Source organism: Rutilus rutilus, assembly GCF_951802725.1.
Source record: "Rutilus rutilus genome assembly, chromosome: 25".
Classification (NCBI taxonomy): domain Eukaryota; kingdom Metazoa; phylum Chordata; class Actinopteri; order Cypriniformes; family Leuciscidae; genus Rutilus; species Rutilus rutilus.
The window spans coordinates 21,674,163-21,701,818 of NC_140229.1; the positions used below are offsets into that span (position 1 = coordinate 21,674,163).

At 38.2% G+C, this 27,656-nt stretch overlaps 1 protein-coding gene across 6 annotated transcripts; it reads left to right on the forward strand.

Moving 5' to 3' along the window:
* Nucleotides 1-26,423, forward strand: rc3h2 (ring finger and CCCH-type domains 2). 6 transcript variants are annotated; one of them, XM_084400526.1, is made up of 19 exons: nt 1-273; nt 5,529-5,832; nt 6,421-6,538; nt 8,474-8,707; nt 11,048-11,223; nt 11,622-11,822; nt 12,610-12,742; nt 12,833-12,951; nt 14,345-14,457; nt 14,703-14,918; nt 15,560-15,720; nt 15,799-16,181; nt 17,572-17,736; nt 18,112-18,264; nt 19,638-19,851; nt 19,935-20,019; nt 20,971-21,148; nt 21,236-21,372; nt 22,610-26,423. In XM_084400526.1, the coding sequence occupies exons 2-19, from the start codon at nt 5,602-5,604 to the stop codon at nt 22,728-22,730; spliced, it is 3,138 nt and encodes a 1,045-aa protein (XP_084256652.1). In that variant the 5' UTR covers nt 1-273; nt 5,529-5,601; the 3' UTR covers nt 22,731-26,423. The 6 variants fall into 6 exon arrangements, with proteins under 6 accessions (XP_084256652.1, XP_084256655.1, XP_084256650.1 ...); XM_084400529.1 differs by having other exon boundaries at nt 17,572-17,706; XM_084400524.1 differs by having other exon boundaries at nt 135-273; nt 5,529-5,841.
* The last annotated feature ends 1,233 nt before the right edge of the window (nt 26,424-27,656 follow it).

Below are 27,656 nucleotides of genomic sequence, written 5' to 3' on the forward strand. Positions count from 1 at the left end.
ATAGTAGTTTTGGTATATTCGCTGACGGTCATGGGAGTGTACCTGCTCATGCCGAACATGTCGCGCTGTCAGGGAATGCGCTCCCAAATCTCTGGAAATTAAATATGTTATTTTATGTGATGTCTGGACGGAACAAAAGGACGCCCAAAAAAAAAATTCGGGAAAACTAGTTCGGCTCAGCTGTGAATAATTTAATGCGATGAAGAATTTGGGCTTGATGGCGAAGTGCACATAAACTATGGACGATTATGATGATACTCTGTATCGCCTACGGTAAGTCGCGCGACTTTTTATTGGGAAGTATATAATTGAGGATCGCTGCTGGTGTGGCGCGCGCTGCTTTCGAGATGCGCGCGAAATGCTTATGCAACATCATCCCTATAATAAAATTATTTTCAAACTTTTTTTTCTATGAAAGCAAATAGGCAGTGATTCATGAGCAACAGCATGCCAATGTTGCCTTGTTTTAAGTTTGTTGCACAGCTAGTTATTTGCTCAAGAAGTTTCGCGAATGCCTTTTGCGTTTGGAGTGATGCGCATTGCATATCATATTAGATATAATTTCATTCGTTTATTTCAACGTCTAATCGAATGCTTGGTCAAGGATATGAATTACAGATCATTGATTTGCATGATGGTTTTGTGAACCAGATGATCAAGATAGAGTGTATCTGCTCTAGCCTAGTATAAGTTCTATAGGTGCACAGATGTCAGTAAAGTTGTAGGCTACAACACCATCAAGCACAATTCGCGCTCAAAAATACTTCCGCGTCTTGCAGAACAATTGATTCTTCCACGTTTCATTCATCCGATCCACCCAAAGTATTAGATCATGTTCATTTTCCATTGAAACTAATAACGATGCTCGCATTTCTTCACGTTTATAAAATACAGTATACAGAAACACATTTCAGACAATAGACAGTAGGCTAAACGTAGTTTCAGTTTCATTATTCAATGTAAGAGCCGCAAATGCACTCTCAATTATGACCGATACGTTTTCTACATGATTCAATTCTTAGAAAGTAATATTAAACAATAATAATTTATTGACTTGAATAAAACTAGTTGATGTAATTCCATATTTTACAGTGATGGTCATTTGCAGGCATATGCATGGCTAACAGTCAATATGAATAAAAAATAAATATGATATATTTCAGCTGGAGGCATGAGACCACAGGTAATGAAACAAGTGAGTTAGACAACAATAACAGTTATGGAGAACTCTCACTGAGAAGTTGACTCATCTCATTGCAACTTAATTGTTCAGTCGGATGTGTGGTTGTCCGAGGGGGAAAACTGTACGTGCAGAAGTATGAAGTATCGGGGGTGACAAGGATAGGATGTTCCCACTTTGAGATCCCAAGATATACTGGTGCGCACATTTGCACCCATTACTCCCCAGCATTCCTGGGGTCAGGTTCTGAGCCTGCATGTCGATATATTAGAGCAAGTGCTTTCCACGAAGCACAAGGGACCATCCATCAAGGGACTAGTACACCAGGTGCAAATTGGCTTGATGGAAGTGATCATTTTATGGGCTGAGTTGTGGTCTATCTATTACGGTGATGTTGGTTGAGATGTGGGTTAAATCAGAGGGTTGGAATAACTCTAAATATTTATAACTTTGCATATGATATACACGTATATAGCTGACAATTTAGGAGTTCAGCAGTGTGCAGTTTTACTTCCCCTTAACTTTTAGCCCACGATGAATAGGCTAATATATAATATATTGTGTTTTACAGTACAGTAGTAAATAACTTTCAAACGGTTTCCTGTTTGAGGTCAGATTTTCTATTTTCTTCAGCCCCCGCGCGTCACATGGTCACAAGACAGTGAAGTTGTTTCCTGTTTATGGCTTTTTCAACATGTTCCACACACGACGTGCTCTGTTCAAACAAACCCATTTTAGCCTGTATTATTTTAAAATGTAGTAGGCTATTTTAACGTCACTGCTGCGTCATTTTGGCCTCATTACATATAAGAATCGAGTCGCCAAATTATTGATATGTAATTATTTTGTAATTATAAAGGTAACGTGTAACGCGCGCACAATGCAAATTGTGTCGATGATGTTCCCTCGCGCGGTTGGGGTGTCTGTGTGGGCGCGCGTAGCTAAATAACAGAATTCCCTCGTGCAGATGCTCCCCGTGACCATGAATCACTGAATCACGCCCCGAAACCCTCCACCGCAACTATATTCAGAACCCACGGACACGTTTTGTCACACGCGTGAAACCCAGAGACGTTAAATTCAGCAGCAGCGTGGAAACATGACTCGCGCGAGCAGATTCAAGCTACGCTGTGGATGTTTCGCGCGCGCGGTCACTTACATGGTGCGTAATTGAATTCATTTTTTAATGTAGCCTATTTATGTACGCCTACTTACTATCTTAAAGTGTTACTTTATTCATCGTATTTATTTTCTAATGTTGCATATGAATTGTTCACAATATTGTTTAAATGTAATGCAGTATACATTGCATTTTCTATTAGGATATTGCTTTGTGTTTAATGATTCACTTCACATAACTAAGTTTCTAATAATATTTGTGACGATTTCCTTTTACCTTACAGTTTATACAGTTTATAAAAAAATGTCATGCCTTTAGATTATCTATGGCTGTTGTTGTTTTTTGTACTTTTAAGAGTGTGATGAATAAAATGTACTGAAAGAGAGGAGTGCCCACATGGCCACATGCACGAGTCTCTCTCTGACAAATGATTGATTCTCAACAGCAGTGGGGGCCCTTGCATAATTTTGCATGACATGGTAGTCCTGACTCCTGACAGGGTGTGGAGTGTCACCGACGCTTTTCTTGGAGGAACAGACATCAACTGAGGGGCTTCGTCCATGTAGCAGGTGCTAGAACAGCAGTTACGTGACAGCTGAAGCTCTGTCCCAGCCAACAAAAATATACTCTAAGAACGTTTAGCTAACATTCCCTCGAACCCTCTGGTAGTCTTCACGTGTCAGTCAAAAATTAGCCTACCTTTTTTATTATTTCAACTAAATGATTGTAGGCCTACTATATTTTAGTTCGATAATGTTTTTTATTTAATATTTTGTTTTGTTTTTAGGGGATTTTATGGTACTAAATTATATTTATGCAGTAGTTATAATCTATTTATTCACTTTTTTGAGCATGGACATGAAAATTAAATTTCCAACTTCCAACTGTCATAAATCTTGAGTGCACAGACCAAGTTAGGTTTCTTTTTAAAGACGACACTTGGCAGATTATTGCTGAACTTGAAAAAAGTTATAAAGTTTTACATTTATTGTTATGAAAAATGCACAAAAATACAATTTTCAATTTTTATATGAAGTATATATTTCCAAAACATGTTTTACTCTGAAACCGTGAGAAAATCAAAGCCATAAATCTAAGTTGATATCTCAAAAAATTAGCTTTCAGTAAGATTTTGTTTGGGCGCAGTACCAAAAGTTTCCAATAGATGAAATTCGTCTCCCATTAGTTTCCTATGCGGTCATTTTTTACCGCGAACGATACATGTACAAGACCATTTAACCTTTTCGAATCATGTCCATGATTTTTTTGTGTGTGTGTGTTTACACAGCAAGTGCCAAACACTTTGCCAAGTTTCCAGCAGTTCCATATTAATAACATCATAAAGAAGTTCAGAGAACATTCTAAGAATGTTTCCTCTCTACATCACGTTAACATATATCACATATTAACAGTAATAAGAATGTTCCATAAACATTATTTTAAGAACGTTATGCCCAAACATTTACACAGCCTTTAAAAAACGTTAAAGGAAAGTATGGGAAAGTTCCCTGTAAGCCGGGGTTAGAGCTGCACGATTAATCATTAAAAGATCGCGATCGCGATCCAAACACCCACATGATCTTATTCCTAAATGATCACGATTCGCCTGCATCTATTAAACCTTAAAATTCTGTTCTTTCTTCGCTGATCCAGAGAGAGCAGTTATCCACAGAAGTACTGATAAAAGTTTATACTTTGGATATAAACACTGATGTCAAAATAGAGCAAATCACCTTTTGAGAGTAACTTGACGCTTCAAATAACAATTGTATCGTTACATTGTTACACCAGTAGGTGGCGACAAGTGACTGTTAAAAAAATGATTTGTCACTGAATCATTTATTCAAAAGATTTGTTCAAAAACTCTGATTCATCCACTGATGAAACAAGTTGTCTTTATGAGTCATTGAATCATTAATTTAATCCTTTTTTTTTTTAAATAATTCATTCAAATTAATTCATGCAACATTTTTAAACAGCCATTCACTGTAGCAATTAACATTTTGTCAGAACCTCTAGGAAGTTGCTTGTTATTTTGTTTAGTTGTCTGTTCAGAATGGTGAGAGAATCGTGATCTCTTAAAAAAAAAAAAGAAAAAAAAAAAGGGATTCTCAATTTTCCCAGAATTGTGCCGCTCTAGCTGGAGTGTAGTGTCCAAGTAGGGGAATGAATGATTTATTTTACCTCTGTAATTTTACACCTTCCGACAAGAGCCATCCATGAGCAGCTGGTGAAGATAAAGTCAATTTTCAACTGTCCTTTTTATATGTTCCCCTCCCTGACATTTTGCCCGGTGTTTGTGAAATGTGTTTAATGTGGAGTTTTAATCAACGGCTGATGGCTGTTTGTAAATCACTCTTATCTGCTCCACCTTCTGTCCTTCAGGAAGTCCCTGAAAAGCAGCAAAGTCTGAGAGAAGTTCAGAAACACATAGAGGGATCCAGAAAAAGAGTGAGAGAGGGCTTGAGTGAATGGAGATGTGAAGAACGTGAAAGAGTCTGAGAGCAAGACAGTTTTTTCCTGCAGTGCAGCTGACAGGTGATGGCAATGAGAAATGACATCAGGGAAGGGGGAAGTGAGAGCGAAAGATCATTTTTAAAGAGAAAATTAGTGCCATAATGCTATGGTGTTGCTAAGTGGTTGCTAATGGTGTTCTGGGTGGTTGCTATGTGGTTGCTAAGATGTTTTGAGTGGTTGCTTACTGGAACAGGTAAAATACACGGGTATTTTACGAGTGAGTCATTGAATCGTTCATTCAAACCGATTCTTTGAAATAATTAATTCAGATTTATTAAACATTTTAAATAGACTGCAGTAATTAACATTTTGTCAGAACCTCTTGTAAATTACATGTTATTTTGTTTAGATGTCTGTTCAGACTTGTGGGAGAATCGTGATCTCTGTTTGAATCGTAGTACGAATTGTACATAACGTAAAAAAGTTCTTTACACCAATTTCATGCACGATTAGTGAATGAAGGTACACTAATGAAGGTGAAGGTTCACGCCATGTCGTAAGTACCATATCCAACGGGAAAAGAGCGCAATTACAACTTGTAAACTGGGAATTTTCAGAGAGCTCCTACACCACGTGACTGCTGTACCAGCTGACTAGGCGTTGATGGTGTTGCTCAGAGTGCAACATCACGGGTGTTGTCATCTCGAAATCACGGTAATTACGACATGGCGTGAAAGCATCATGAGACCCGATGTGTTCTTCTCTCTGCAGGTGTGTTTAAGGCGCTGGGGCGTGGCAGCATGCGATCTCCCCGAGCGTGATAGTTCCCCCTGGAGGTCACAGGATGCCGGTGCAGGCAGCTCAATGGACTGAGTTTCTATCCTGCCCCATCTGCTACAATGAGTTTGACGCCTGCAGCCACAAGCCCATCAGCCTGGGCTGCTCGCACACCGTCTGCAAGACCTGCCTGCACAAACTGCACCGCAAGGCCTGTCCTTTTGACCAGACGGCCATTAGCACTGACATTGATGTGCTGCCTGTCAACTGTGCCCTCCTGCAGCTGGTGGGGGCGCCGGTGAGTGAGGCATGTTGGGAGATTGATAGGATTGCTGTTGAGTTTTTGTGTAGATCAGGTCAATCCAGTGTTGTTGTCTTTCAGGGCTGTGAAGCTTAAAATCAATTTTTTATCGTTTTATTTTCAGTGTCTTTAATGGGCATGAAGTTTTAAAAAATACATACATACATACCAGTCAAAAGGTTTGGATCAGTAAGATTTTTAATGTTTTTAAAAGAAGTCTCTTCTGCTCACCAAGGCTGGATTTATTTGATCAAAAATACAATAACAATACAGTAAAAAATATTACAATTTAAAATAACTGTTTTCTATCATAATATATTTTAAAATGTAATTTATTCCTGTGATTCAGCATCATTACTCCAGTCTTCAGTGTCACATGATCCTTCAGAAATCAATCATATATATATATATATATCAAATCCCCATGAATTTCTTATGTTTTATTTTTACAATGCAATATTTTAATTTAGCTTCAGGTCATTTTCACCAGTGGTCAGAAAAGTTATGCTTTTTACAGTGACATAGACACACAGTAGAAATCTACTGGCAGGGCTTCATATCTGCCAATGTTTATTTTCCCTGCAGGTTCCAGAGGGAGAGATCGTAAGTGTCGGCAGTGCTGAAGACACGAGACATTATGAAGTGTGCAGGATGTGTGTGGAGGAGCTGGCGCTGTATCTCAAACCAATCAGTGGAGGAAAAGGTGAGAGTGTGGAGAGAATGAAACAGGTACGATGTCAAGAACAACCCCTGTGAGGGCTGCATTATTGTTTAGGTTTGCGGCTGAATGAGCTCAGATTAGAACAGCGCAACGTTTCCTGTTGTTCAGCGGGTACGTGTGCTCGATCTGTCTGTGGTTGGTGATATTTGCGTCAGTGGGAAAAACAAAACAAAAAAAACAGTGAAACCCAAAAGGCCACTTCTTAAACAAAAGAAAAACATGCCGCTATTTTATTTGTTTACAGTATACACATATGCTTAGCAATTCTTAACAAAAGCAGTAAACAGTAAAAACACACCCAGTGCATTTTTACATATCAGTCACTTATGTTTCACTGAGTAATTTCACGCTGTGTTGACTGTTGAACACTAGAACGGCTCTTTGTGGGCCAATAAAACACTTCGTGAGCAGTAAAGCTTCAGGAAACTGGTGGAAAAGTCTGTTTCAGGGCTCAATTGACTGTTTTATTTGAGTAACAATAAAAGTTACTCCTCACAGCAGACTAGTGGGGCGCCAAAGGCTAAAGCTCTTATACTCCTCATTGACGAGCTTTGAGCTCATATCAGAGCTCCTCTGCCAAGCCTCCACTATATTACTGTGTGCTGTAGTCATAAGACTCTCGGGATGTTTAGCAGCTCCTGGAAGTAAGAATAGTAGTAGATATTGTTGTAGATAGCGCATTAGTTGTAGATTAACTAAAAAACTATAAACTGAAAGGCGGTGCTGAGTAACTGATTACATGTAAACTGGATTACGTAAGTACTTGTAATTAGATTAAATTACATTATACTGGGAATCAGAACACAGTAACTTTTCTATTGATTACATGATTACATGTTATTCTTACAATGACAGTAAATTATTCATAATTCATTGATTCTACTTCTTCGTTATATTTAAAGTTTTCCTTTCTATAAAAGTCTACTGCTTATATACGCTCGGAAGGTCTTCCAGGTGTGTGAGAATAATTGCACACATATTTTGTCTTTCAAACACATAAAAATGTACAAATTTACATAATTTCATATTTACATGCAATGCAGAGATTCCCCAACTTTTTTTTGTCAGCTGAACCTCTTTTCCCTGAAATATTTACTTGAAGGGCTTCAAGTATTTAGATAATTTTTTTGTAATTTATTTATTTTGATTGTTTGATTGTTACATTACCCTGACGTAATGTAATATTTAATGCACTTCATGTTGTTGATAACAAAGAATGGAATTTTTCTCTTTGTATTCTTATATCAATATGGTACCAGATTACCCTATTCAAATCAATGTGATAAACGAGTTATGTCAGAAGTAATCTAAAAAGTAATCAAAAAGTAGTCAGAATACATGACCTAAAATAAGTAATCTGATTACTTTACTAACTACAAATTTTGTCGTGTAATTTGGAATCATTAACTGACTACACTAAGTAATCTACCCAGCAATTGAATTGCCATTTAATTGCATCAAGGATATTTTGACTTCAGACCAACATGCATATGTATATGTATATGATTATGTATTAAAAATCATGCAGGTATTTTATATGCAATAAATGCAATGAAATTCACTGAAAAATAGTAAATGTTTACAACATACACAAATGTTTAGCAATGCTTAATTAAAAACAGTAAAATGATTTCAAACAAAAGAAATAGAGCAAAGAGCATACAAATAGTACATTATACATACATATATATATATATATACACACACACAAATACATACTTAAAATACTTTAAACAAGAAATTACTTGAATACATTTTTAAGTTTAATGTAACTTATTTAAAGTTAAATATGCATGTTACAGCCGCACAGAATACTTGATATTTATGGACTGTGGATTGACTTCTTGATAAGATCATAAATATATAGCTTTGAGTCATGCATATAAAAGTAAGTGTGTGTTTTTCTGTCCCACACAGGTGTAGTGACCCTCAGTCAGAGCGCGCTCAGTAGACCCATGCAGAGGAAGCTGGTGACCCTGGTGAACTGTCAGCTGGTCGAGGAGGAGGGGCGTATGCGTGCGGTGCGGGCGTGCAGGTCTCTGGGAGAGCGCACTGTCACTGAACTGATCCTGCAGCACCAGAACCCACAGCAGCTCTCCGCCAACCTATGGGCCGCCGTGCGGGCACGCGGCTGCCAGTTCCTCGGACCTGGTGAGTTCTGTGTTACCACGTGTGTAACATCTCTAGCCCTGCTTCATTTTATTATTCCTCATTAAAAGGGTCATGACATTAAAAATCAAATTTGCCTCGATCTTTTGACATATAAGAGGTCTTGTACCATTAAACATCCTGCAAGTTTCGTAGCTTAAAACATCCTTATTGTAAACAAAGCATTTATTTAATCAAGCTCCAAAAATGATGTTTTATTAACAAAGTTTGAGCAAGTTCAGATAATCTACTCAGTCAGCGCAATGAGGCCTATATATAAAACACTGACTCACCTCTGTTCCACAACAGTTGCGTCAAAAGCAAATAGAGCCTTTATAATAACTGACGCTGTGTACACTGGATACAGTATACAGATGCGAGTTCAGTTTCTGATGGACTTCACACACTTGAGTCTGCCGACAACAGGACAAATGGAAGAGTGAAAGAACAATCGCTTTGACGCGTCCAGTTTAAACAGATTGTTTGTGTCTCTGTACAGACTCGAGAAGGAGTAAGCAACACAAGTGTATTGTTTATCTTGATGGCGTCCCGGATCGTGTCGAATGATTATATGTTTGTTCAGAGCATTTTCTTTTGTAAATGAGGCACAATGTAATGGAGAGTTCGCAAAGAAGCTTTAGTTGAAAGATGAAGCAGCAACTGTGTTGAATCTGACAGCAGCTGCATCACAAACCATAAGTAAATGATTTCATAATGCTTTGTCTGGAAATTACGGTTATATATGGATAAGGTTTTCAAAACACTTACTCGCGTTCGATAGTGAGTGTGCGTTGATACTATTTCCTATGCAATGACGTTAGCCAATCATAACAGTAGCCGTTTACTGAAAAAAAATGACAAAAACATCCCTTAAAAACATATCATTTCAGACAAAGGGTTGAAAATAATCATTTTTCCAAATGAGTGTAAAAAAAAAAAAAACGTATTAACATATTACGTAAGTGAACCTCAAGGAACATATAAAAAACATCAAGTCATGACCCCTTTAAAGATATATCATTAAAGATACAGACCTGGTTATTTTTGGCATATTTCGGGTTATCTACAACTTAGTGCAAATTTATATCCAATATTACAATTTATGACATGACCAGAAAAAAGTAAATCTGATTCCTTTAATTCATTTATCTCTAAGAGGATACTGTGAAGTTGAATTAGACATCTTCACATTATCTTTATGGCTGTCTGGGTCGACTTTGTTTTTCAAAGGCCAATGCTGATAGTTATGTCTAGAGAGTAAAGTATAATGCAGATAACGCATAGTAAAATCCAATGACAGTGAATCAGATTTACACATCTCAGAAAAACAGATATGGTTTATTATTCATTGACAAGTCTATCGGTAGGTTAGTAAGCTAAGGGGAAAATGTCTATTTGTCCCATTTTCCCCAAGTTGTTATAGTGTATTAATAGTTTTTATGTAGTTTTTTAAAATAATGTGATATATACACTACCAATGAAAAGTTTGGGGTCAGAAAGATTTTTTTTGTTGAGAAATTAATAATTGTATTCAATAAGGATGCATTAAATTGATCAAAAGTGACAGTAAAGACATGCATAATGTTGCAAAAGATTTATATTTCAAATGAATGCTGGTCTTTTGAACTTTCTATCCTCAAAAGAATCAAAGAATCCTCATGGTTTCCAAAAAATATTAAGCAGCACAACTGTGTCCAACATTAATAATAATAATAATAAATCTTTCTTGATTATCAAATCAGCATATTAGAATGATTTCTGAAGGATCATGTGACACTGAAGAGTAATAATGTGGAAAATTCAGCTTTGATCACAGGAATAAATGACATTTTACCATATGTTAAAATAAAAAAACGATTATTTTAATCAAATCAAATAAATGTAGCCTTGATGAGCATAAAAAAAAAAAACATTAAAATATCAAACCGACCTCAAACTTTTGATTGGTGCTGTATATATATAAATATACTGTATATATATATTTTTTTTTTTTTTACATTTTAATTTTAATTAGGCGATTCTAATAATCTCAAAATGCCCATATATGGTTTGGTTAATCAGCCTGCTGATAATGCAGTCTGTCACTAGATGCAAAAAAGTTGTAAATAACCCAAAATATTCCTTTAATGTATGTGAAGGGAATGTCCACATATGCATTTGTGCTTGGCTGTCAATGATGATTACTCATAGGGCAGATTCTGAATGTGAAAACATGTGATCTCCATTTGAGTTTTCTAGTCTGAGAACATCCAAGGCATAAATCCATTCCTTTGACATGACCAAGCACGCACTGATCACAGCACTAACTATCTGTCTTTGTCCATATATGTATATGTATATCAGCCATGCAGGAGGACGCTTTGAAGCTGGTGCTGCTGGCTCTGGAGGACGGCTCGGCTCTCTCCAGGAAGGTTCTGGTGCTGTTTGTGGTGCAGAAACTGGAAGCGCGGTTCCCTCAGGCGTCTAAGACCAGCATTGGTCACGTGGTTCAGCTGTTGTACCGTGCCTCCTGCTTTAAGGTCAGAGCTAAAATCAGCTTCACGCAGCGATTGCGCTAAAACCGCTGATCACTTAACAGCCATTACTCTCAGTATGAAGCCCCTGACGGCATGAATAGAGCGGAAAAGAGTTATCTAATGTGTTAAGCCTGACGTAACTTGATATTATGTGGATATAAAGTGCTTGGCAATGGGAATATCTAATTCAGTCTTGATATGCATCTAAACAGCTTGATGTTTGTAAATGAGCTGGAATATTTCACTGAGGCTTGATTTACTGTGGCACCTTATGAAATAAATCATCTTAATGAGATCATTTACATCGAACATCAATCAGTGTTGCTTATTTGGAGAATTCGAGTGTGTTAATTATAGGGGCTTGTACACAAACAGCCATTCCTCTTTATTTTTTCTTTCAGGTGACCAAACGTGATGAAGACTCCTCACTCATGCAGCTCAAAGAGGAGTTTCGCACTTACGAAGCCCTGCGCCGCGAGCACGACGCTCAGATCGTTCACATCGCCATGGAAGCGGGACTGCGTATCTCACCCGAGCAGTGGTCGTCTCTGCTGTACGGGGATCTCATGCACAAATCTCACATGCAGTCCATCATAGACAAGGTACTGCTTGTATATTGCACAAATCATCAAAATAATAATATAACAATCAAATATGTAATATAATATAATATTATAATATATTATAATATTTACTGGAGTAATACCCATTATTCCAATCTTCAGTGTCACATGATCCTTCAGAAATCATTCTAATATGATGATTTGATGTTCAAGAAACATTTCTGATTATTATCATAAATGTTAAAACCAGTTGTGCTGCTTCATATTTTTGTGGAAACCACAATAAAAAAACAATAATTCAGGATTATTTTATGAATAGGAAGTTCAATGAACAGTATTTTTTCGAAATATAAATCTTTTGTAACAATATAAATGTATTCACTTTTGATCAATTTAATGTGTCCTTGTTGAGTAAAAGTATTCATTTCTTTCTTTTTTCTACAATCTTTCACAAAAAGTATTTTCAATCATAATAATATTTCACAATATTACCATATTTTGATCAGATAAATGCAGCCTTGTTGAGAGACTTCAAAAACATTAAAGAAACGTAAATATTCGAAATTTTTGACTTTTGAATCGTATTAAATAATAATAATAATAACAAATATTAATAGATAATATAGTACAGAAAACTGGAATTTATAGAATATATATTTATGTATTTGTATTTTTTATATACTACTATTTATATATAATTAGTTGGTATAAATGTTAATAAATAATTCTCTTTTTGGTTTAGCTATATATATATATAGCTATAGGCACTTTTGTCTCTTTGGTGCAAATCTGAATTCATTTGTCCTTTTCCACCCCAACGCCACAGCTTCAATCCCCAGAATCCTTTGCAAAGAGCGTGCAGGAGCTCACCATAATCCTGCAGAGAACAGGAGACCCAGCCAACCTCAACAGCCTCAGAGCTCCTCTCGAGCGGCTGGCCGGCATCGACCACAACCCTGGTGAGGACTCGCACTCGCACTTCCACAGGGGTGCAAACACAATCAGATTACAGAGCAATAACCTGTGTGTGTGTGTGTGTGTTTGTGTAGATGCGGCCGCTCCATCCTGGGCAGAGCTGGAGAGCGTGTTATTGGCCGTGAAGGTTGTTGTCCACGGGCTGGTGGAATTCATCCAAAACTTCAGCAAGAAGAGCAATGAAAGCCCTCAGGTACGGCCTGATCTCTCATTACACTGTTTCAGGGTGGATTCTGCTCAATACATTTATTCTACATCACTTTAAAGGCACAGTATGTAAGTTTCGCCGATAGAGGTCACTTATTTAAAACAATAACAAAGGCGTACGTTGATGACGCCGCGAATGAGCATGAAATCATGGGAGTTGTCGTCTTCACCTCCACAGCCAATGGGAATACATCCGATGGGACTCATGTTCATGGATGAGCTAATGTATTCAAGTTTTATTAATGTTACTGTGGTATGAAGCAGGGCGGGGCCGAGAGCCGTGGGAGCGGAACGATGCCGGTGGAGCGAATGCTAATGAGAGACAGATACCTGCGCGACACACCAGTCTCGCGCCACATGGGCTCTGGAGGTTTTTTATGCTTACATGCCGCAGCCGCCCACTGCCGCTCCTTTCGTTTTGTTGTTTATGTTTATTTTACGATTAAAGTTTAACTTTTGCCGGTTCCCGCCTCATTCTTCCCTGAACTTGAACTTTGTTACAATTGCGTTTGATCACTTAAAATCACATTATTTTATTTTATTTTAATGAAAGAGCCTACGGAAGTAAAACTGGAAATCGAGGGTAACGTGGATATGACGTCATTGACAGGTGATGCAATGATACTGTATTTAAACACTGCTGGAAACATTTGGGAAAAAGTACAGAAGTCAACAAATCATATAACATTGTTCAAGTGGTTTTGGGATATTTTAATCCAAAAATCTCTCGTATTGTGTCTTTAAGTACAGCTTCCCGAAATGCAAAAAGCTTTGAAATTATGTCAATGTAATCAGGAAATTCAAACATTAAATGTGGTTTCAATACGGTTTAATGTAGTGGATGATAGATATACCTGTCATACCGCTATAGAGGTTTTGTTAAAAGATAACGTAACGCTTACCAAAATGTAAACATTTAGATCTGTCAAAAATAATGTGTTAATTTCTGCAATTAATATTTTCTGTTTAACGCGATAAAAAATGAATTCATTAGCACAGCATCAGTTTTTACCTTCCTTGCATCCTTTGACTGGTTTTACAGTAAAAACATGAATAATTTCATGTATTGAATGTATTTTAGAAATGTATGTTCATGTATAAATGTATTTCTGGGTCTCCAAATGATGGAGCAGGTCACAAATTATCACAGCCATAATTTAATATCTCTATACTTATACAGTACGTCAACAGTTGACCCATTTATATCTATTATTATTTCACCAAAGGCATTCTGAAAGAAGCTTCTGACACAATTTTGATACTTGAATAAATCAAATCCATTAAGTTTCCTGAGCTATTAAAGAGCAATCTATTACCAGTTTATTGTTTACATTTTTTGGCTGATCCTGGAAGTTTTCTATGCTGTTCTCTTTGTCCAGGCTCAACCCAACAGCAAGTACAAGACGAGTATGTGCAGGGACTTACGGCAGCAGGGCGGCTGTCCGAGGGGGGCCAGTTGCACTTTTGCCCACACGCAGGAAGAGCTTGAGAAGTGAGAACACACACACACGCACAAACGCACACACACACACGTTGGGTTTTCATGATTTTTATACTGTAAAAACTGTATATTATATTCCCTAACCTCACCCAAAGACCTGTTCCTCATTCTTATTCAAGCTCACCCACACAATCCCATCAACACAACAGCACACTTTGCAGAATTCTGGCATGACTGTGCCTGGATCTGCCTTCCCTCCTTCCCTTCCTCACGTTCTCTCTACATCTTTCTTTTAGGCACAGAATGAGGAATAGGAAAGCCAGTGGGGTGGTGAGGCCCTTCCTGTCAGTTCCAGCAGTTATGCCAAAAGCCAGCACCAAAGGGTCAGAGGTGAAGAGCCATGAGAAAGAGGACGCGTCTCCCACTCAGCTCATCCCGAGAGGAGGAGACCACCAGGAGGACAAAATGCTGCTCAATGGTGCTAACGGACTGCCTGCGATCAGCCTAGAACAGTAAGTTCTGTTTGCCAAGGCAAGCCTCACTGTTACTAAAGCTCATACTTACCGCAACAGATTTGAACAAACTTTGGTGCTTAACGCCGGCAGCATTTGTGCTACAGCCTTGAATGATGACTCAAATCATTGTTGAGGAGAGGTGTACTATTACTTTACAACGCGGCCGTCAAACTTTTTGGCGAAAATCACACTTTTGATGCCAAAATAAGGAATGTGTGTCATTTGTGTAGATCATTTGTAATCTGCTATTCTGCAATACATTCAGGTCTTCCTGGAGTTTTGCGCCACAATAAATAGCGCTATGGTTTAACGTTTAAAAGCAATTAAGACCGTCATAAATGTTAGTATTGTTGTAATTTTACTGTAAACATCGTCTGTAAAATTATTATTATTATAAATACTTAAAATCACAGTACTATAATATTATTAATCGAGTAATATATTTATGTATTGCTTTATTTAAATGTATAATTGAATATAATAATAATAATGATATTTAGTTTCCTTTTTTAAAAAGGAACTGAATGTGTTAACATGCTAACGATGAAAAATGAAAAAAAGAAGTAGTATTGAATTGAGAGCCAAAATGTATTTCTTTGTCCATCTTTGATTCTTATGGAAGCTGTTTCTTTTCCCAGAAATCCCATCAATCACAGCCAGTCTTCTGTGAAAGCTTTGGTAAGAGAGGTAGAGGAAGGTCTCCTCAAACACGGTCCTGTCCTCACGAGAGCTCACCCTGAGATTTACCACTCTCAGGACCAGAGAACATACGACCTGTCACCCTACCACCAAACTGCCAGTAAGCGACAAACCCTGTATCTCTCTTGTGGCATAATATCCTCCATTACACTCCCTCACTTCTGTTTTTCCTCCACAGTTCCTCCTCATAGGTCGTGCAGTGCTCGCTTCCGTCGTTCCAGCAACGTGCCTGAGTCCATGTTACCCCCTTCAATGGGCCCTCTGTACTCAGATCAGCACCCCTCTATTCCTCCTCCGGACAGATTAGGCCCCGGCCCTTATGGGCCCCCCTCCACCTACACCTCTATGTCCCCCGCTCACGCACACGGCATGTACACCCCCGTCTACGACAGCAGGCGCGCGTGGAGGCCGGCGCTGTATCCCAGGGAGGGAGGGAGAAGTAACTCTCTCCCTCCTGAGGTTTTCCATTCCACCGTCTACCAGGCCCCGCTCCGGGAGCGCTACAACTCGCTGGACAGCCCCTACAGCAGCACAGCGGAGCAGAGAGCGGCAATGCACAGGGCACGTTTCATTATCTCATGTCTTATGGGCAGTGTTGGGGGTAGTAACGCATTACAAGTAACGTGAGTTACATAATCAGATTACTTTTTTCAGGTAACGAGTAAAGTAACGCATTACTTTTAAATTTACAGCAAATATCGGACTTTTTCAAATAGGTTACGCAAGTTACTTCGTTTTCTCATTTATTGACTGGCACCTCTCCTGTCCCCATGTTGAGAGAAATCAGGAGCAAGTGTAGAGGCGTTGTGTGCGCTGTGTAAACATACAAAGTTCTGTCATGAAACTCTAGATGGTCCTTATCTCAATCTGCTTGCAATCACATCATTCTCTATAGGGCACAGCTGATTGGTTCCTGCTGTATCAGTAGCCAATGAGCTGCTCAAACTTTAAATACTTGGTCAGCATTTGCTGTAGCAGTTGCAGCGTGCTTTCAGAAACTCTCCACCTTCCCCAGCTCCACCTGTATAGATCTGCTACTGGTAATTCATGTACGCTATTGTACAGTAGCAGTGTGTCGTGTGTGTATTGGCAGTAGCAAGTCCCACCAAGACCAAACATATCAACATTACCATCCATTACCATGCCAAACACTCATAGAGTTATCATGACAGAAATAATGGTTATTGTTGTTCTAGACTAAATGTGAGCATGCATTTACTCATCTCACTTGCACATACAATAGACAGTTAAATGCAAACTCAGAATATATAACAAACACCTGCAGTAATTCGATATGTTAAACAACACAAATATGCTTTATGTAATTAATCTCATTACCTTTGATGATCAAATTCAACCATTGAATAAGCAAAAATGACTTTTTTTTGTTTATTTTATCGCTGAAGTAAGAGTGTTGAACTTTCTACTACTGCGTCATTTCACTTTTGGTGTGAAAGAGCCTTTACATTTGGAAAAAACATTGAACAAATTTTTTTTTTTTATTAAAAAACAAACAAGCAAGCAAGCTCAGCCCAGGTGAGAAAGAGTAACGCAAAAGTAACGTAACACATTTCTTTCCATAAAAAGTTACTAAGTAATGCAATTAGTAACTTCTATAGGGAGTAACTTAATATTGTAATGCATTACTTTTATAAGTAACTTTCCCCAACACTGTTTATTGGCTCTTTTATGTAAAAAGAGTGTCAGGTGGAATTTTTACTTCCATGTTAATTTGAGCTGTAACCAATGGCACCCGTCAGCAGCTGAGTGTGACAAGACATCTTGTCGGTCACTCGGTTTCTGTTGTGATAGGTTTAGAAAAAAAACAACAACAACATTATTTGCATACCGCTGGTTGCTCAAAAATTACACCCTTCACTTTTAAATGTAAAGTAGGTTTCATCATGAGAATAGAGAAGTTTAAAACTTATTTTCTGTCTTTTGTATATAGGACGCATATGCCCGTGTTCCGCTTGGCTATGAGGAACTCTATCGCCATAAACAGGAACAGTGGGCACATCACCACGGCAACATGAACAGGCCCTCCCAGTCCTCTCCGGTTTTCACTGTGGATGTGTGTCCAGAGGTACGGCCCAGTGATATGGTGTTTTTAGAGGTGTGTATCCTGGGAAAACTACAACACATGTCTGCACCGTGCTAAAGTGGTGTTAAATCAGATTTGCTGTTTCTTCAAATAATAACTTTGGCAATAAAGCTGCAGTCGCCCCTTCTGAGGTGTGTTAAGCTATTTTAAGTGGGTCTGTTGCTCAGCAACTGATAAATCCAAAGCAAGAAGCAGTTCTGTCCTGAAAATTGTGTGTGCGCACAAGCGCTTTGAAACGCATGAACTCTCAGAGAAAGATTTGGCACCACAGAGGCTGAGTCACTTTGCATTGTTTCTTTCCACCCCCATTTTTTAATTTTGGCAGCCTGTTGCACACGGGTGGGTGTGAGATAGAATGTTGTCATCTCTCTCTTTCTCCTCCTTTAGCATCCTGAGGGTGTAGGTGGTGGGCGTATGACTTGTAAGTGTCATGGTGGAGAAGAGAGTCTTGCCCACTATTCGCCCTGGTCGTGCAGCAGCATCAGCCCGTTTGAGTCAGTGCCCCACCATTTGTCAACCCACTCCTGTTCCAAACAGCTAGTAAGTGGTCGCTTTAGAACACATTTACTTTTACATTTGCTTACTCAATAACACATTTCTGTTGTTTCCTTTAAAGTGCATCAAACTGAATATAAAACAGGTACGAGAGGAGTCACTTCAGATCACATTTACAAATATATTAGTATATAATGAAATACTTTTAAATTTGCTTTAACAAATCCCTTTTGATTCCCTCAAAGTGAATTAAAAATGAATGTGTAGAGAGTAGAGTACTACTGGAGTCACTTCAGATCGCATTCACACTGATTCATTCTTAAATTAGCTTACCGGTAACACTTTCCTATTGTTTCCATCAAACTTTATCAACATAAATGTGTGGCATAAGTGGAGTCACTTTAGATTCACACTGATATACTTTTAAATTTGCTTACCATATAAGTTACTAATAATTCTCTCAAACTGAATTAAAAATGAACGTGTAGAGAGCACAACTGGAGTCACTTCAGATCACATTCACACTGATTCATTCTTAAATTAGCTTACTCTGTAACATTTCTCTATTGTTTCCATCAAACTGAATCAACATAAATGTGTTGCATAAGTGGAGTCACTTTAGATTCACACTGATTTACTTATAAATGGACTTACTTAAAAATGAACATGTACTGTAGCAGGTACAAGAGGAGTCACTTTAGATAATATTCACATTGCTTTATTTCTAATTTTACATACTCTACAACACTTGCCTATTGATTAACACAATCTGAACTAAAAACGAATTAGCAGATACAAATGGAGTCACTTCAAATAACATTCACACTGATTTACTCTTAAAATGTTCTTACCCAGTAACACATTCCTGTTAATTCCCTCAAACTGAATCAATATTCCTTCAAACTGAATTAAAATACTATGAATGTGTAACAGGTGTAAGTGGAGTCACTTCAGATCACATTTGCACTGATTTACACTTAAATATGCTTACCATATAATACATTTACATTTTCTCAAACTGAATTAAAAATGAATATGAAACAGGCACAAGTGGAGTCACTGCACATCACATTCACACTGAATTAAAAATGAATGTGTAGCAGATATAAATGGAGTCACTGCACATCACACTGAATCACTCTTCGATTACTCTGCAACACATTTCTGTCGATTCACTTAAACTGATTCAGAAATAAATGTGCTGCAGGTAAATTTACACATTTGGCAAACACTTTTATACAAAGTGCTACATACCCTTTTGTAAAATTAAATAACGTATTTCACATTTTTGCTGTGATAATTGTAAATAAATGGTCAGTTTCAGAAATGACCTCTATATCATGACACTACACGAAGCAGTGCTTCATAAATGTGATGGTGATATGGCTCCTAATGGATATCTAATTATCTGTCCTCAGGACGAGGAGAGTGGTGGCAAGCGGTGGCTGCACATGTTCGAACCCTACAGGCGACTGAAAGAAGAAGATCCCATCATTCCTTTTGGAGAGGGGCCCATCATCTCTAAATGGGGAGCCATCTCCCGAGCTTCCCGCACTGGCTTTCACACCACTGACCCGGTCCAGGCCACCGCATCGCAGGGGTGCGCCGGCACCACATCAATCAACTTCAGAGGTTAGACCTTTTTTGGTTTGCTATGCTATTGACTCTGAATTCCTTTGGCTTTGAGAGTGATTTGTGTTTTCCTTTCTTTACAGACTATGGCTGCCATATTGGTCACAGTGACCTCAGATGGGGCCCCCGTGGTTCTGATTCCTCTAGTCACTCCAGCTTTCTAGAGAGGTACCAAACTAAAAATCTCATAGATTTGCATTGAAGGAGGCACCTGAGCCATATATAGAGACTTGGGAGTGGGTTCTTTAGACTTGGTCCAGTGAACAACCACATAGCAATGTCATGCATGTATAAATTATTATTAGTGTCCTTTGTACATTCATTTTACTGTATTGTTGGGAACATTGTACAAGTAGTCTTCAAAGTGTTTCCCAGTTTTCACCCCCATCCCACCCCGCCGTAGTCGTCTCACTGTACCATTCTAAAAATAGAGCAGCAGCCGGAACACAGCTCCACTCGTTTAGTGTTTGCAAAGCTCTTACACACAGCAGTGAGGACTTATATTTAATAGTGTCTCCTTAAGTAAGTCCTTATCCAGGGCCATATTGTAGCATTTAATTTTTTTTCCAATGAAATCAACTTAGTTAGTCAATGTCTTTTGCACCACTACTTTAGCCGTGCATTTCCCTGAAAATAATTGCACACCTTAGAATGTTAGTCAACCAATCAGATTCAAGCATTCAACAGCCCCGTAGTATAAGACATTATAAATGTCACTTTTAATTGATTTGATGCATCCTTGCTGAATAAAAATGTATTTCTTTACAAAAACCTGAATCTTACTGATATAAACTTTTGAACAGTAGTGTATATGCAATTATTGATAAAAAATAAAACATGCATTTCACACTTTCATTTTATACCTTATAGATGAATCTACCTTTCATTTCCAAAGAAATAAATCCTGTTTTTCCTCTGATATGTCCTCTAATAATTTAACATTGTTTTTTGGTGTCAATGATGATTACTCATAGGGCAGATTCTGAGTGGGAGAACACCTCTCACCTGATCTCAAAATTGAGTTTCTAGTCTGAGAACACCAAACAACAGAGCCGACTGATTTGTGTGCTGAAGTGTAGGTATGTTTCAGAGCTCAGTGTGTGTGTTTGTCTCTCTCAGCGATCAGCTGGCCGTGTCCGGGCTGCATGTAAGGCGTAATTCCTTCAGCAGCGGGTCAAAGCAGGGCATAGATCTGCTGGAGAAGGATGGGACGGAGAGTGAGCCTGACAGAGACATCGAGCTGGAGCTTTCCGCGCTGGACATGGAGGACACTGAGACACAGGACTGCAACTCTGAGGTAACATTTAGACTCAGACTTGAAAGCCTACATTGCATTTGGCGGTTTTTGTTTTGTTTAGTGTTTAACTGCTTGTATAATCTAAAGGACTCAATTGAAACGCAAAGCCGCTCCCAGAACACCCACCTCTCTGCTGTCTTCGGTGATCCAGCATCCAGTTCTCAGTTGGAAAACAATCTGCCTGAAAGAATGGACAACCACCTTATGAAGAAGATGGCATTCAGGTAAGCAGAGCTTTGTTGACACTGCACACAAATCTGATTCGGTTTTCAAATCCCTATTTTTAGGGCTGACTGTTTGCTTGTCATTTTTCAAGTAATGAAATCGGATCAGTTTGATTGTAGTCAATATCCAGTGCATCTATTGGTTGCTGTTGTAATGATGTAAGGATTCTTTCGCATACACCAACTCTCAGCACTGTCATTTTATTGTCATTTTATCTTCACTTTTTCCCAGTTATGTTATAGTTTTTATTGTTATTTTAGAATTAGTTTTAGTTTGATGTGACTGGCTGAGGAACACACCACAAATGAACATGTTTTTGAACAAGTTTCGGATTAATGATCTGTTCACACCAAGTCTGAATTTTTGACACAAAAAACATTAAATGTATTATTATTACTGCATAGACCTAACAGTATGCAAATTAATTAACTCTTTCCCCACCAGCATTTTTGAAAAAAGTTGCCAGCCAGCACCAGCATTTTTGATCATTTTGATGAAAGTTTTATGGCCCCCAGAATATTTAGTTGTATGAATATCTGAATATGCTATATCAAAAGAAAGAACAGACCCTGTGCTTTTAAACAAACAACTGTTTTATTCTAGCTTCATGCATTCTTTTTTTATCAACACTTTTATCAACACTATCAAGCAACATTTTGAGCAAAAAGCTGAGAAAATCGTGTTTTTGTCAAAGACTACATCCTGACCGGATTCAGAACGATGATCAAAACATAGATTGAGTTCATCAACACCCCTAATGCTTGCACAGTCCTTTAGCTCGTCCTGGATTGACATTTAATTCGGCAGCATTAGGCAGTTTTGATTTATATGCTGTTTAATGTTGATGATCCGTTTATTTTACATATGCATATGATTACATATGCAATCGCTTGTTTCTGTTTCTTCAGCTGTTTTTTGATCAGGAGATTCTGTACTCTTTCAGAAGATGCCTAATAGCGCCCCCTGTCGTATAACAGTGAAACCACAGAAACCCGGGAAAATTCCGTCAATGGCGGGGAAACGTTGTTTAATAAATGACAGAAAATTGCGTCAATGGCAGGAAAAGAGTTAACATGACTGAGGCTAAAAAGGAAAATGTATAATTGTGTGAATGCAAAAACCTTTGAGATCAACAACATATAATTGTGGGAAGCATTTTCTCTTCCCTTTTAATAGTTGATAATTTATTTGTATTAATAAGAGCTATAATTTATTATTTCTCTTATGCCATTACAGAAAGACCCTCTCTCCTGGAGGCCTCAATATGGGGAAGATGCAGATGAGGACGTGCTCGCCCAGGCCCGGAGACCCCCCGCGACCCAGTCCAGGACCTGAGATGCTGCTAAACGGGAACTGAGGCCGGCTGGACACACCAGCCCTCCTCATGTTCTAATTCCATGGGGTCATGCCAAGAATCCACCATCCTCCTTAGGTAGAAGGTAGAGTTGCCCTTATAGGAGTCAATCGAGGCAGCAAGACGCAGCCGAAAGCCTTCTGTATTCATGTGTTCTCTTCATAAGAGCTAGCTATGCCCTGTAATTGTAATCACTCATCATCCGTTCAGAGTCAGTTTGTTTTTCTTAATCACTGCTTGTGGATGAATGTTCACTTTGAGTCACAACTCCACCTCAGGTAACTCTTGATGTCAGCCAATCAGAACCCTCTCCAAGCCAGGAAACCAATTACCCATGTCCCGTAACTCTGTACAGAAGTGACGGTTCTCACTAGCTTTTAGCTCACTGTGGAAACCATAATCTGCTGTATAAAAACTATATAGTGGACTCTTCCAGTATATCAAGAATAACCAAGGTGCTTGGAATCTATAGTACTTGCATTATTAATATTATTGCAGTGTTAGCCACTGAAATGTTATGTGCATGAATTATTTGTTGGGCATCATTGTTTGAAACCACCGTTCATTGATCATTGGTTAAATGTATGTATAGATTGTGGTATAGGTCTGATATCTCTAAGAGACATTTCATAGGCAATCAGTCAATATTTTGTACTACTACTAAAAAGAACAGTTCACCCAAAAACGAAAATTCTTTCATTCTGTCATAATTTACTCACCTTTATATCGTTCCAAACCTGTAGGATTCAAATAATGTATTTTTCATATAATGAAAGGAAATGGAAACAGGCTCTCCAAATTCAGGTGTTATTCTACTTTCAAATTCAGTGCATCAAGATGTGTCTCACCAGCTTTGACAATGTCGATTGGTCACGAGAACTCTGGCGGAAAAAAACACTTTGCAGTGTTGTAGACTAAACCAGCTCATTTGAGTCTGAGTCCAGGCCAAGACCTGAGTAGATTGAGTCCGTGTCAAGAGCAAGACTAGAAGAGGCTAGAGTTTTAGTCAAGACAGAGACCAGAAGAGACTCAAGTCTTAATCAAGACCCTGACCACAAAAGGGTCAAGCCCGAGTCAAGAGAGAGACCAGAAGAGGGATGAGTCCAAGTCGAGACAGAGACCACAAAAGGGTCAAGATTGAGACCAGAACAGGGTCGAGTGTGAGTCAAGAACGAGTCCAGGAGAGGGTTGAGTCTGAGTCAAGACAGAGACCAGAAGAGGGATGAGTCCAAGTTGAGACAGAGACCACAAAAGGGTCAAGATTGTAACCGGAACAGGGTTGAGTCTGAATCAAGACAGAGACCAGAAGAGGGATGAGTCCAAATAAAGACAGAGACCACAAAAGGGTCAAGCCCGAGACAAGACCAAGAGAGTTAAGTCTGAGTCAAGAGAGAGACCACAAAAGCGAGACTGAGTCAAGACTGAGATCACAAAAGGAACGAGTCTGAGCCAAGAAGAGACCACAGTCAGTGCACAAACATATAGCACCGCTGCGCTTCAGGCGACCTGAGTTCGAGTCCCGGCTCGTGGACCTTTCCTGCTCCTGTCCCCCTCTCTCGCTTGCCCACTTCGCTTCCTGTCTACTTACTGTCCTATCATTATAAAGGCAAAAATTGCAAAAAAAAGAGAGCAAAAAAGACAGAGACCACAAAAGGTCTGAGTCAAGACCGAGACCAGAAGAGGGTCTAGTCTGAGTCAAGACCAAGAACAGGACAGGCTCACGTTAGAGTCCAGACACCAGAAGTGGGTTGAGTCCAAGCCAATACTTTAATGCTGAATTTTGATCATTTTTGGGTGAACTGTTCCTTTAATAGCTACAAGCAACAAACAGCACAATAGAATTTTAGAGTTCAGTCTCGTTTGAAGATGTGAGATTGTGTTTAGTGTGTACGAAATGCTGATTACAGTGACAGGTCCCATTTGTTGTTTACAGTGGTCCAAAAGTAACCTCATTTTCATTGCTTCTGTTTCTGTTTCGTCAGACAATTAGACTTAGTTTAAATCCCCCCCCCAAAGTTCCTGTTTTCCTTTATTTGATTTCAAAACATTGCTAACTTCCATGAAGTTGTTGTTGGAATATTTTGTATCCTTTTTTAATTGTTTGGTCAGCATTTTGAAAGTACTATCAACCCAACCCAATGCTGGTGTTTTGTGCACTATAGTGCTCCTGAAAGGAGATGAAAACTGTGTTACATCACTTAGAAAAATCTCTCCTGTAAACAGCATTTATTTGATTCAGTGTCTAATTTATGACGGGATTGTTTTGTTGAATGTTTTTCTCCCTTCACTGACTTCTCCTTTGTTAAATGTATTGCCTGGACCAGTTAAGTGTACATGTATATGTTTGTATTTGTGTACGAATGTGCACATGTCTTTGTTAAGCCTGAACAAAATATGAATATGAATGCATTATCACTTAAGACTGTTAATCACGGTTTTACTTATGTGATATATTAGTGTTTTTCCACTGAAACGAGTAATGAGGAGTGAAATCTTCCTGGTCATTAAATCTCATTTTGCCTCCTGCCGTCGAAGTGTTTTTCAACAGGGGATGTTACAGCTGCACCTTCCAGCAAAGATATTGTTTTTTTGTTGCAAAAAAAGAAATTTGTTAATTTTCTGTCCTAGCAAGCGCAACATCTTGTTGGTTTAGTGTTCATGTAGAGAAATTTGCCTTTATTTTTTATGTTTGGCCTCATCTGATATGAGAGTTTAAAAAAATGGTGCTGGGTTGGTAACGATACGAGTTTTAATCCGTTTTAATTTCCTCGCTAGTTGTCAAAAACATGACTTTTTCCTTTTTTATCACCCGTTTGCGACGCAGCAAAGCCTTATTAGTACACGTTTGACTCGTTTATCTGCCCAGCTCAGCCCTGTATCGTGCATGTTGCCTTTGGCAAAGAGGTTCTTTGGCAAAGGAAGTATGATTGTGTAGTTGTGTCACACAACATCCCAGCGCTGTGAGTGTCCTGCACTGTATCTTACATTACGCTCACTTCCTCTAGCGCTTACTGTCTGCTCTTATGGATTAATATCAGGATTATGATTGTTGTTTTATATCCATAGTTCTGTAGTTTTTTTTCCCTTGGAAATGTCATTTTTGTTTGCATTTAAATTTTAAAAATTTGCTTAGCTGTAATAATGGGGCAGGACGTGTTTGGTTGTGATGATGCTTGATTTTGTCCTGTGCGCAACTGCAAAAACGAACTGATGTGTTGGATATTTTTACGTCTGTATTAGACATTTTCTTTGCAAATCTATTGTTCGATTCAATTGTAAATGAATAGAAGATGGGCATCCGTCATTTTATACAACCAGAGCCATCATTCGATGGACATACTGCACATTTTTATGATGTATAATCAGATATATGAGGCTGTTTATGGTCACAGAGAGAAAGATTCTAAAAGTCAGGAATATCTTTTGATGAAATAATAGTAGAGATTATTTATATTGCATTTGTTTCTTTTTAAAGACCACCGGGCAAGGATTTCCCTTTTGCTTGTGGCAATGCAAGAAAGAATATATAGAAATGTAGCCAACGCACAGTGGATTCTTACTGTTTGGGTTGTTTGTTTGTTATTGCTCTTGTATCTTGGCTAAGCTTTGCTCTGATATATAGGGCAAGCTGCTGAGATGAATCTAAAGGCCATGACATGTAGTTGCATGCCAAGATAATAAACAGTTACATCATCACTTGAGTGTTCAGACTCTTTCTTACCTCGAGGATGCAGTTTTATGAATTAGCATGACATCTGCTGGTGTGCTGTGGTACGACGTGTTATGGTTGGCCTCTTGACTGCAATATCCTGAACAAGCTTAAGAGTCTGAAATAGTCATTGGTTTTTTAAAGATTAAGATTTTTTTTTTTTTTTTTTTTTTTTATGTACACTTGTACACACATGTAATTATGTAATGTAATCCCACTTCACTTTGGTGTATTTGTGTTCTGTGTTTATTTGACAAACATAAAAAAGTATCGATTTTTTCATTTCCCCATTCATCCAATTATATATATATATATTTATTTATATATAAAAAAAAAAAAAAATACCTGAAGACCCCGAACATCCTGAGAGGGACTTTTTTTCATGCCAACATACAATATCATTCCAATTTATTTTAGTTTTTGTTTGTAGAACTATAGCAAGTGTCAACCCTGACGACATGAAGTCATATGCCATTTAGATGAAGGGAACATTCATTTTACTTTTTTTTTTTACTTTTCAGCAAATGTAATTTGGGGTCAAAAAGATATAGCTTATAAGGGTCAAAGGTGTGAAAATGAAAAGGCGTCACAATGCTCTGAACTTTAAAATAGATTTCCTTGTAGTTTGTAGCAATGGGGAAAAAAACCTGTTCATTTCAGTTAAATATCTGGTTGATTATGAAAGTAAAATTAAAGCTTCCTAGGTTGTGAAACAAAACAAATGGTAGAGGAACTTCTCTTAAAGAGGAAGGAAAGTTGATCCAAGCCAATGTTGAAACATCACAACCTGGGAGAGTTGAAAGGAACAGCCTTGCACATTCATATTCGGCTATAGTTTTTGCAGCTAATATGTTACTATTGTTAAACTTTCAAAATCAAATGAATATAGGCTATATTAAATTTAGGAAATATAAGTAGGAAAGTAGGAAATATGCACTTTCAGCACTTATATCTGCATGATCCATGCATTTTATACACAAGATATAGATGTAGATAAAATGTAGGCTACTTTTTCAAAATGTACTTGTACAACTTTTTGTGATAGGCTATAGATGCTATGTTTAGAATAGCATTGTAACATTCAAGGCTACTGCACAGTATGCACATTTTCTGCATACTTATGCATAGAGTACCCGGATGAGCTACTACATTAAAATGTGCAGTATGCAACAAAGCACACTGCATGCAAACTTGAATCCCACAATGTAACGTGCTGCTCA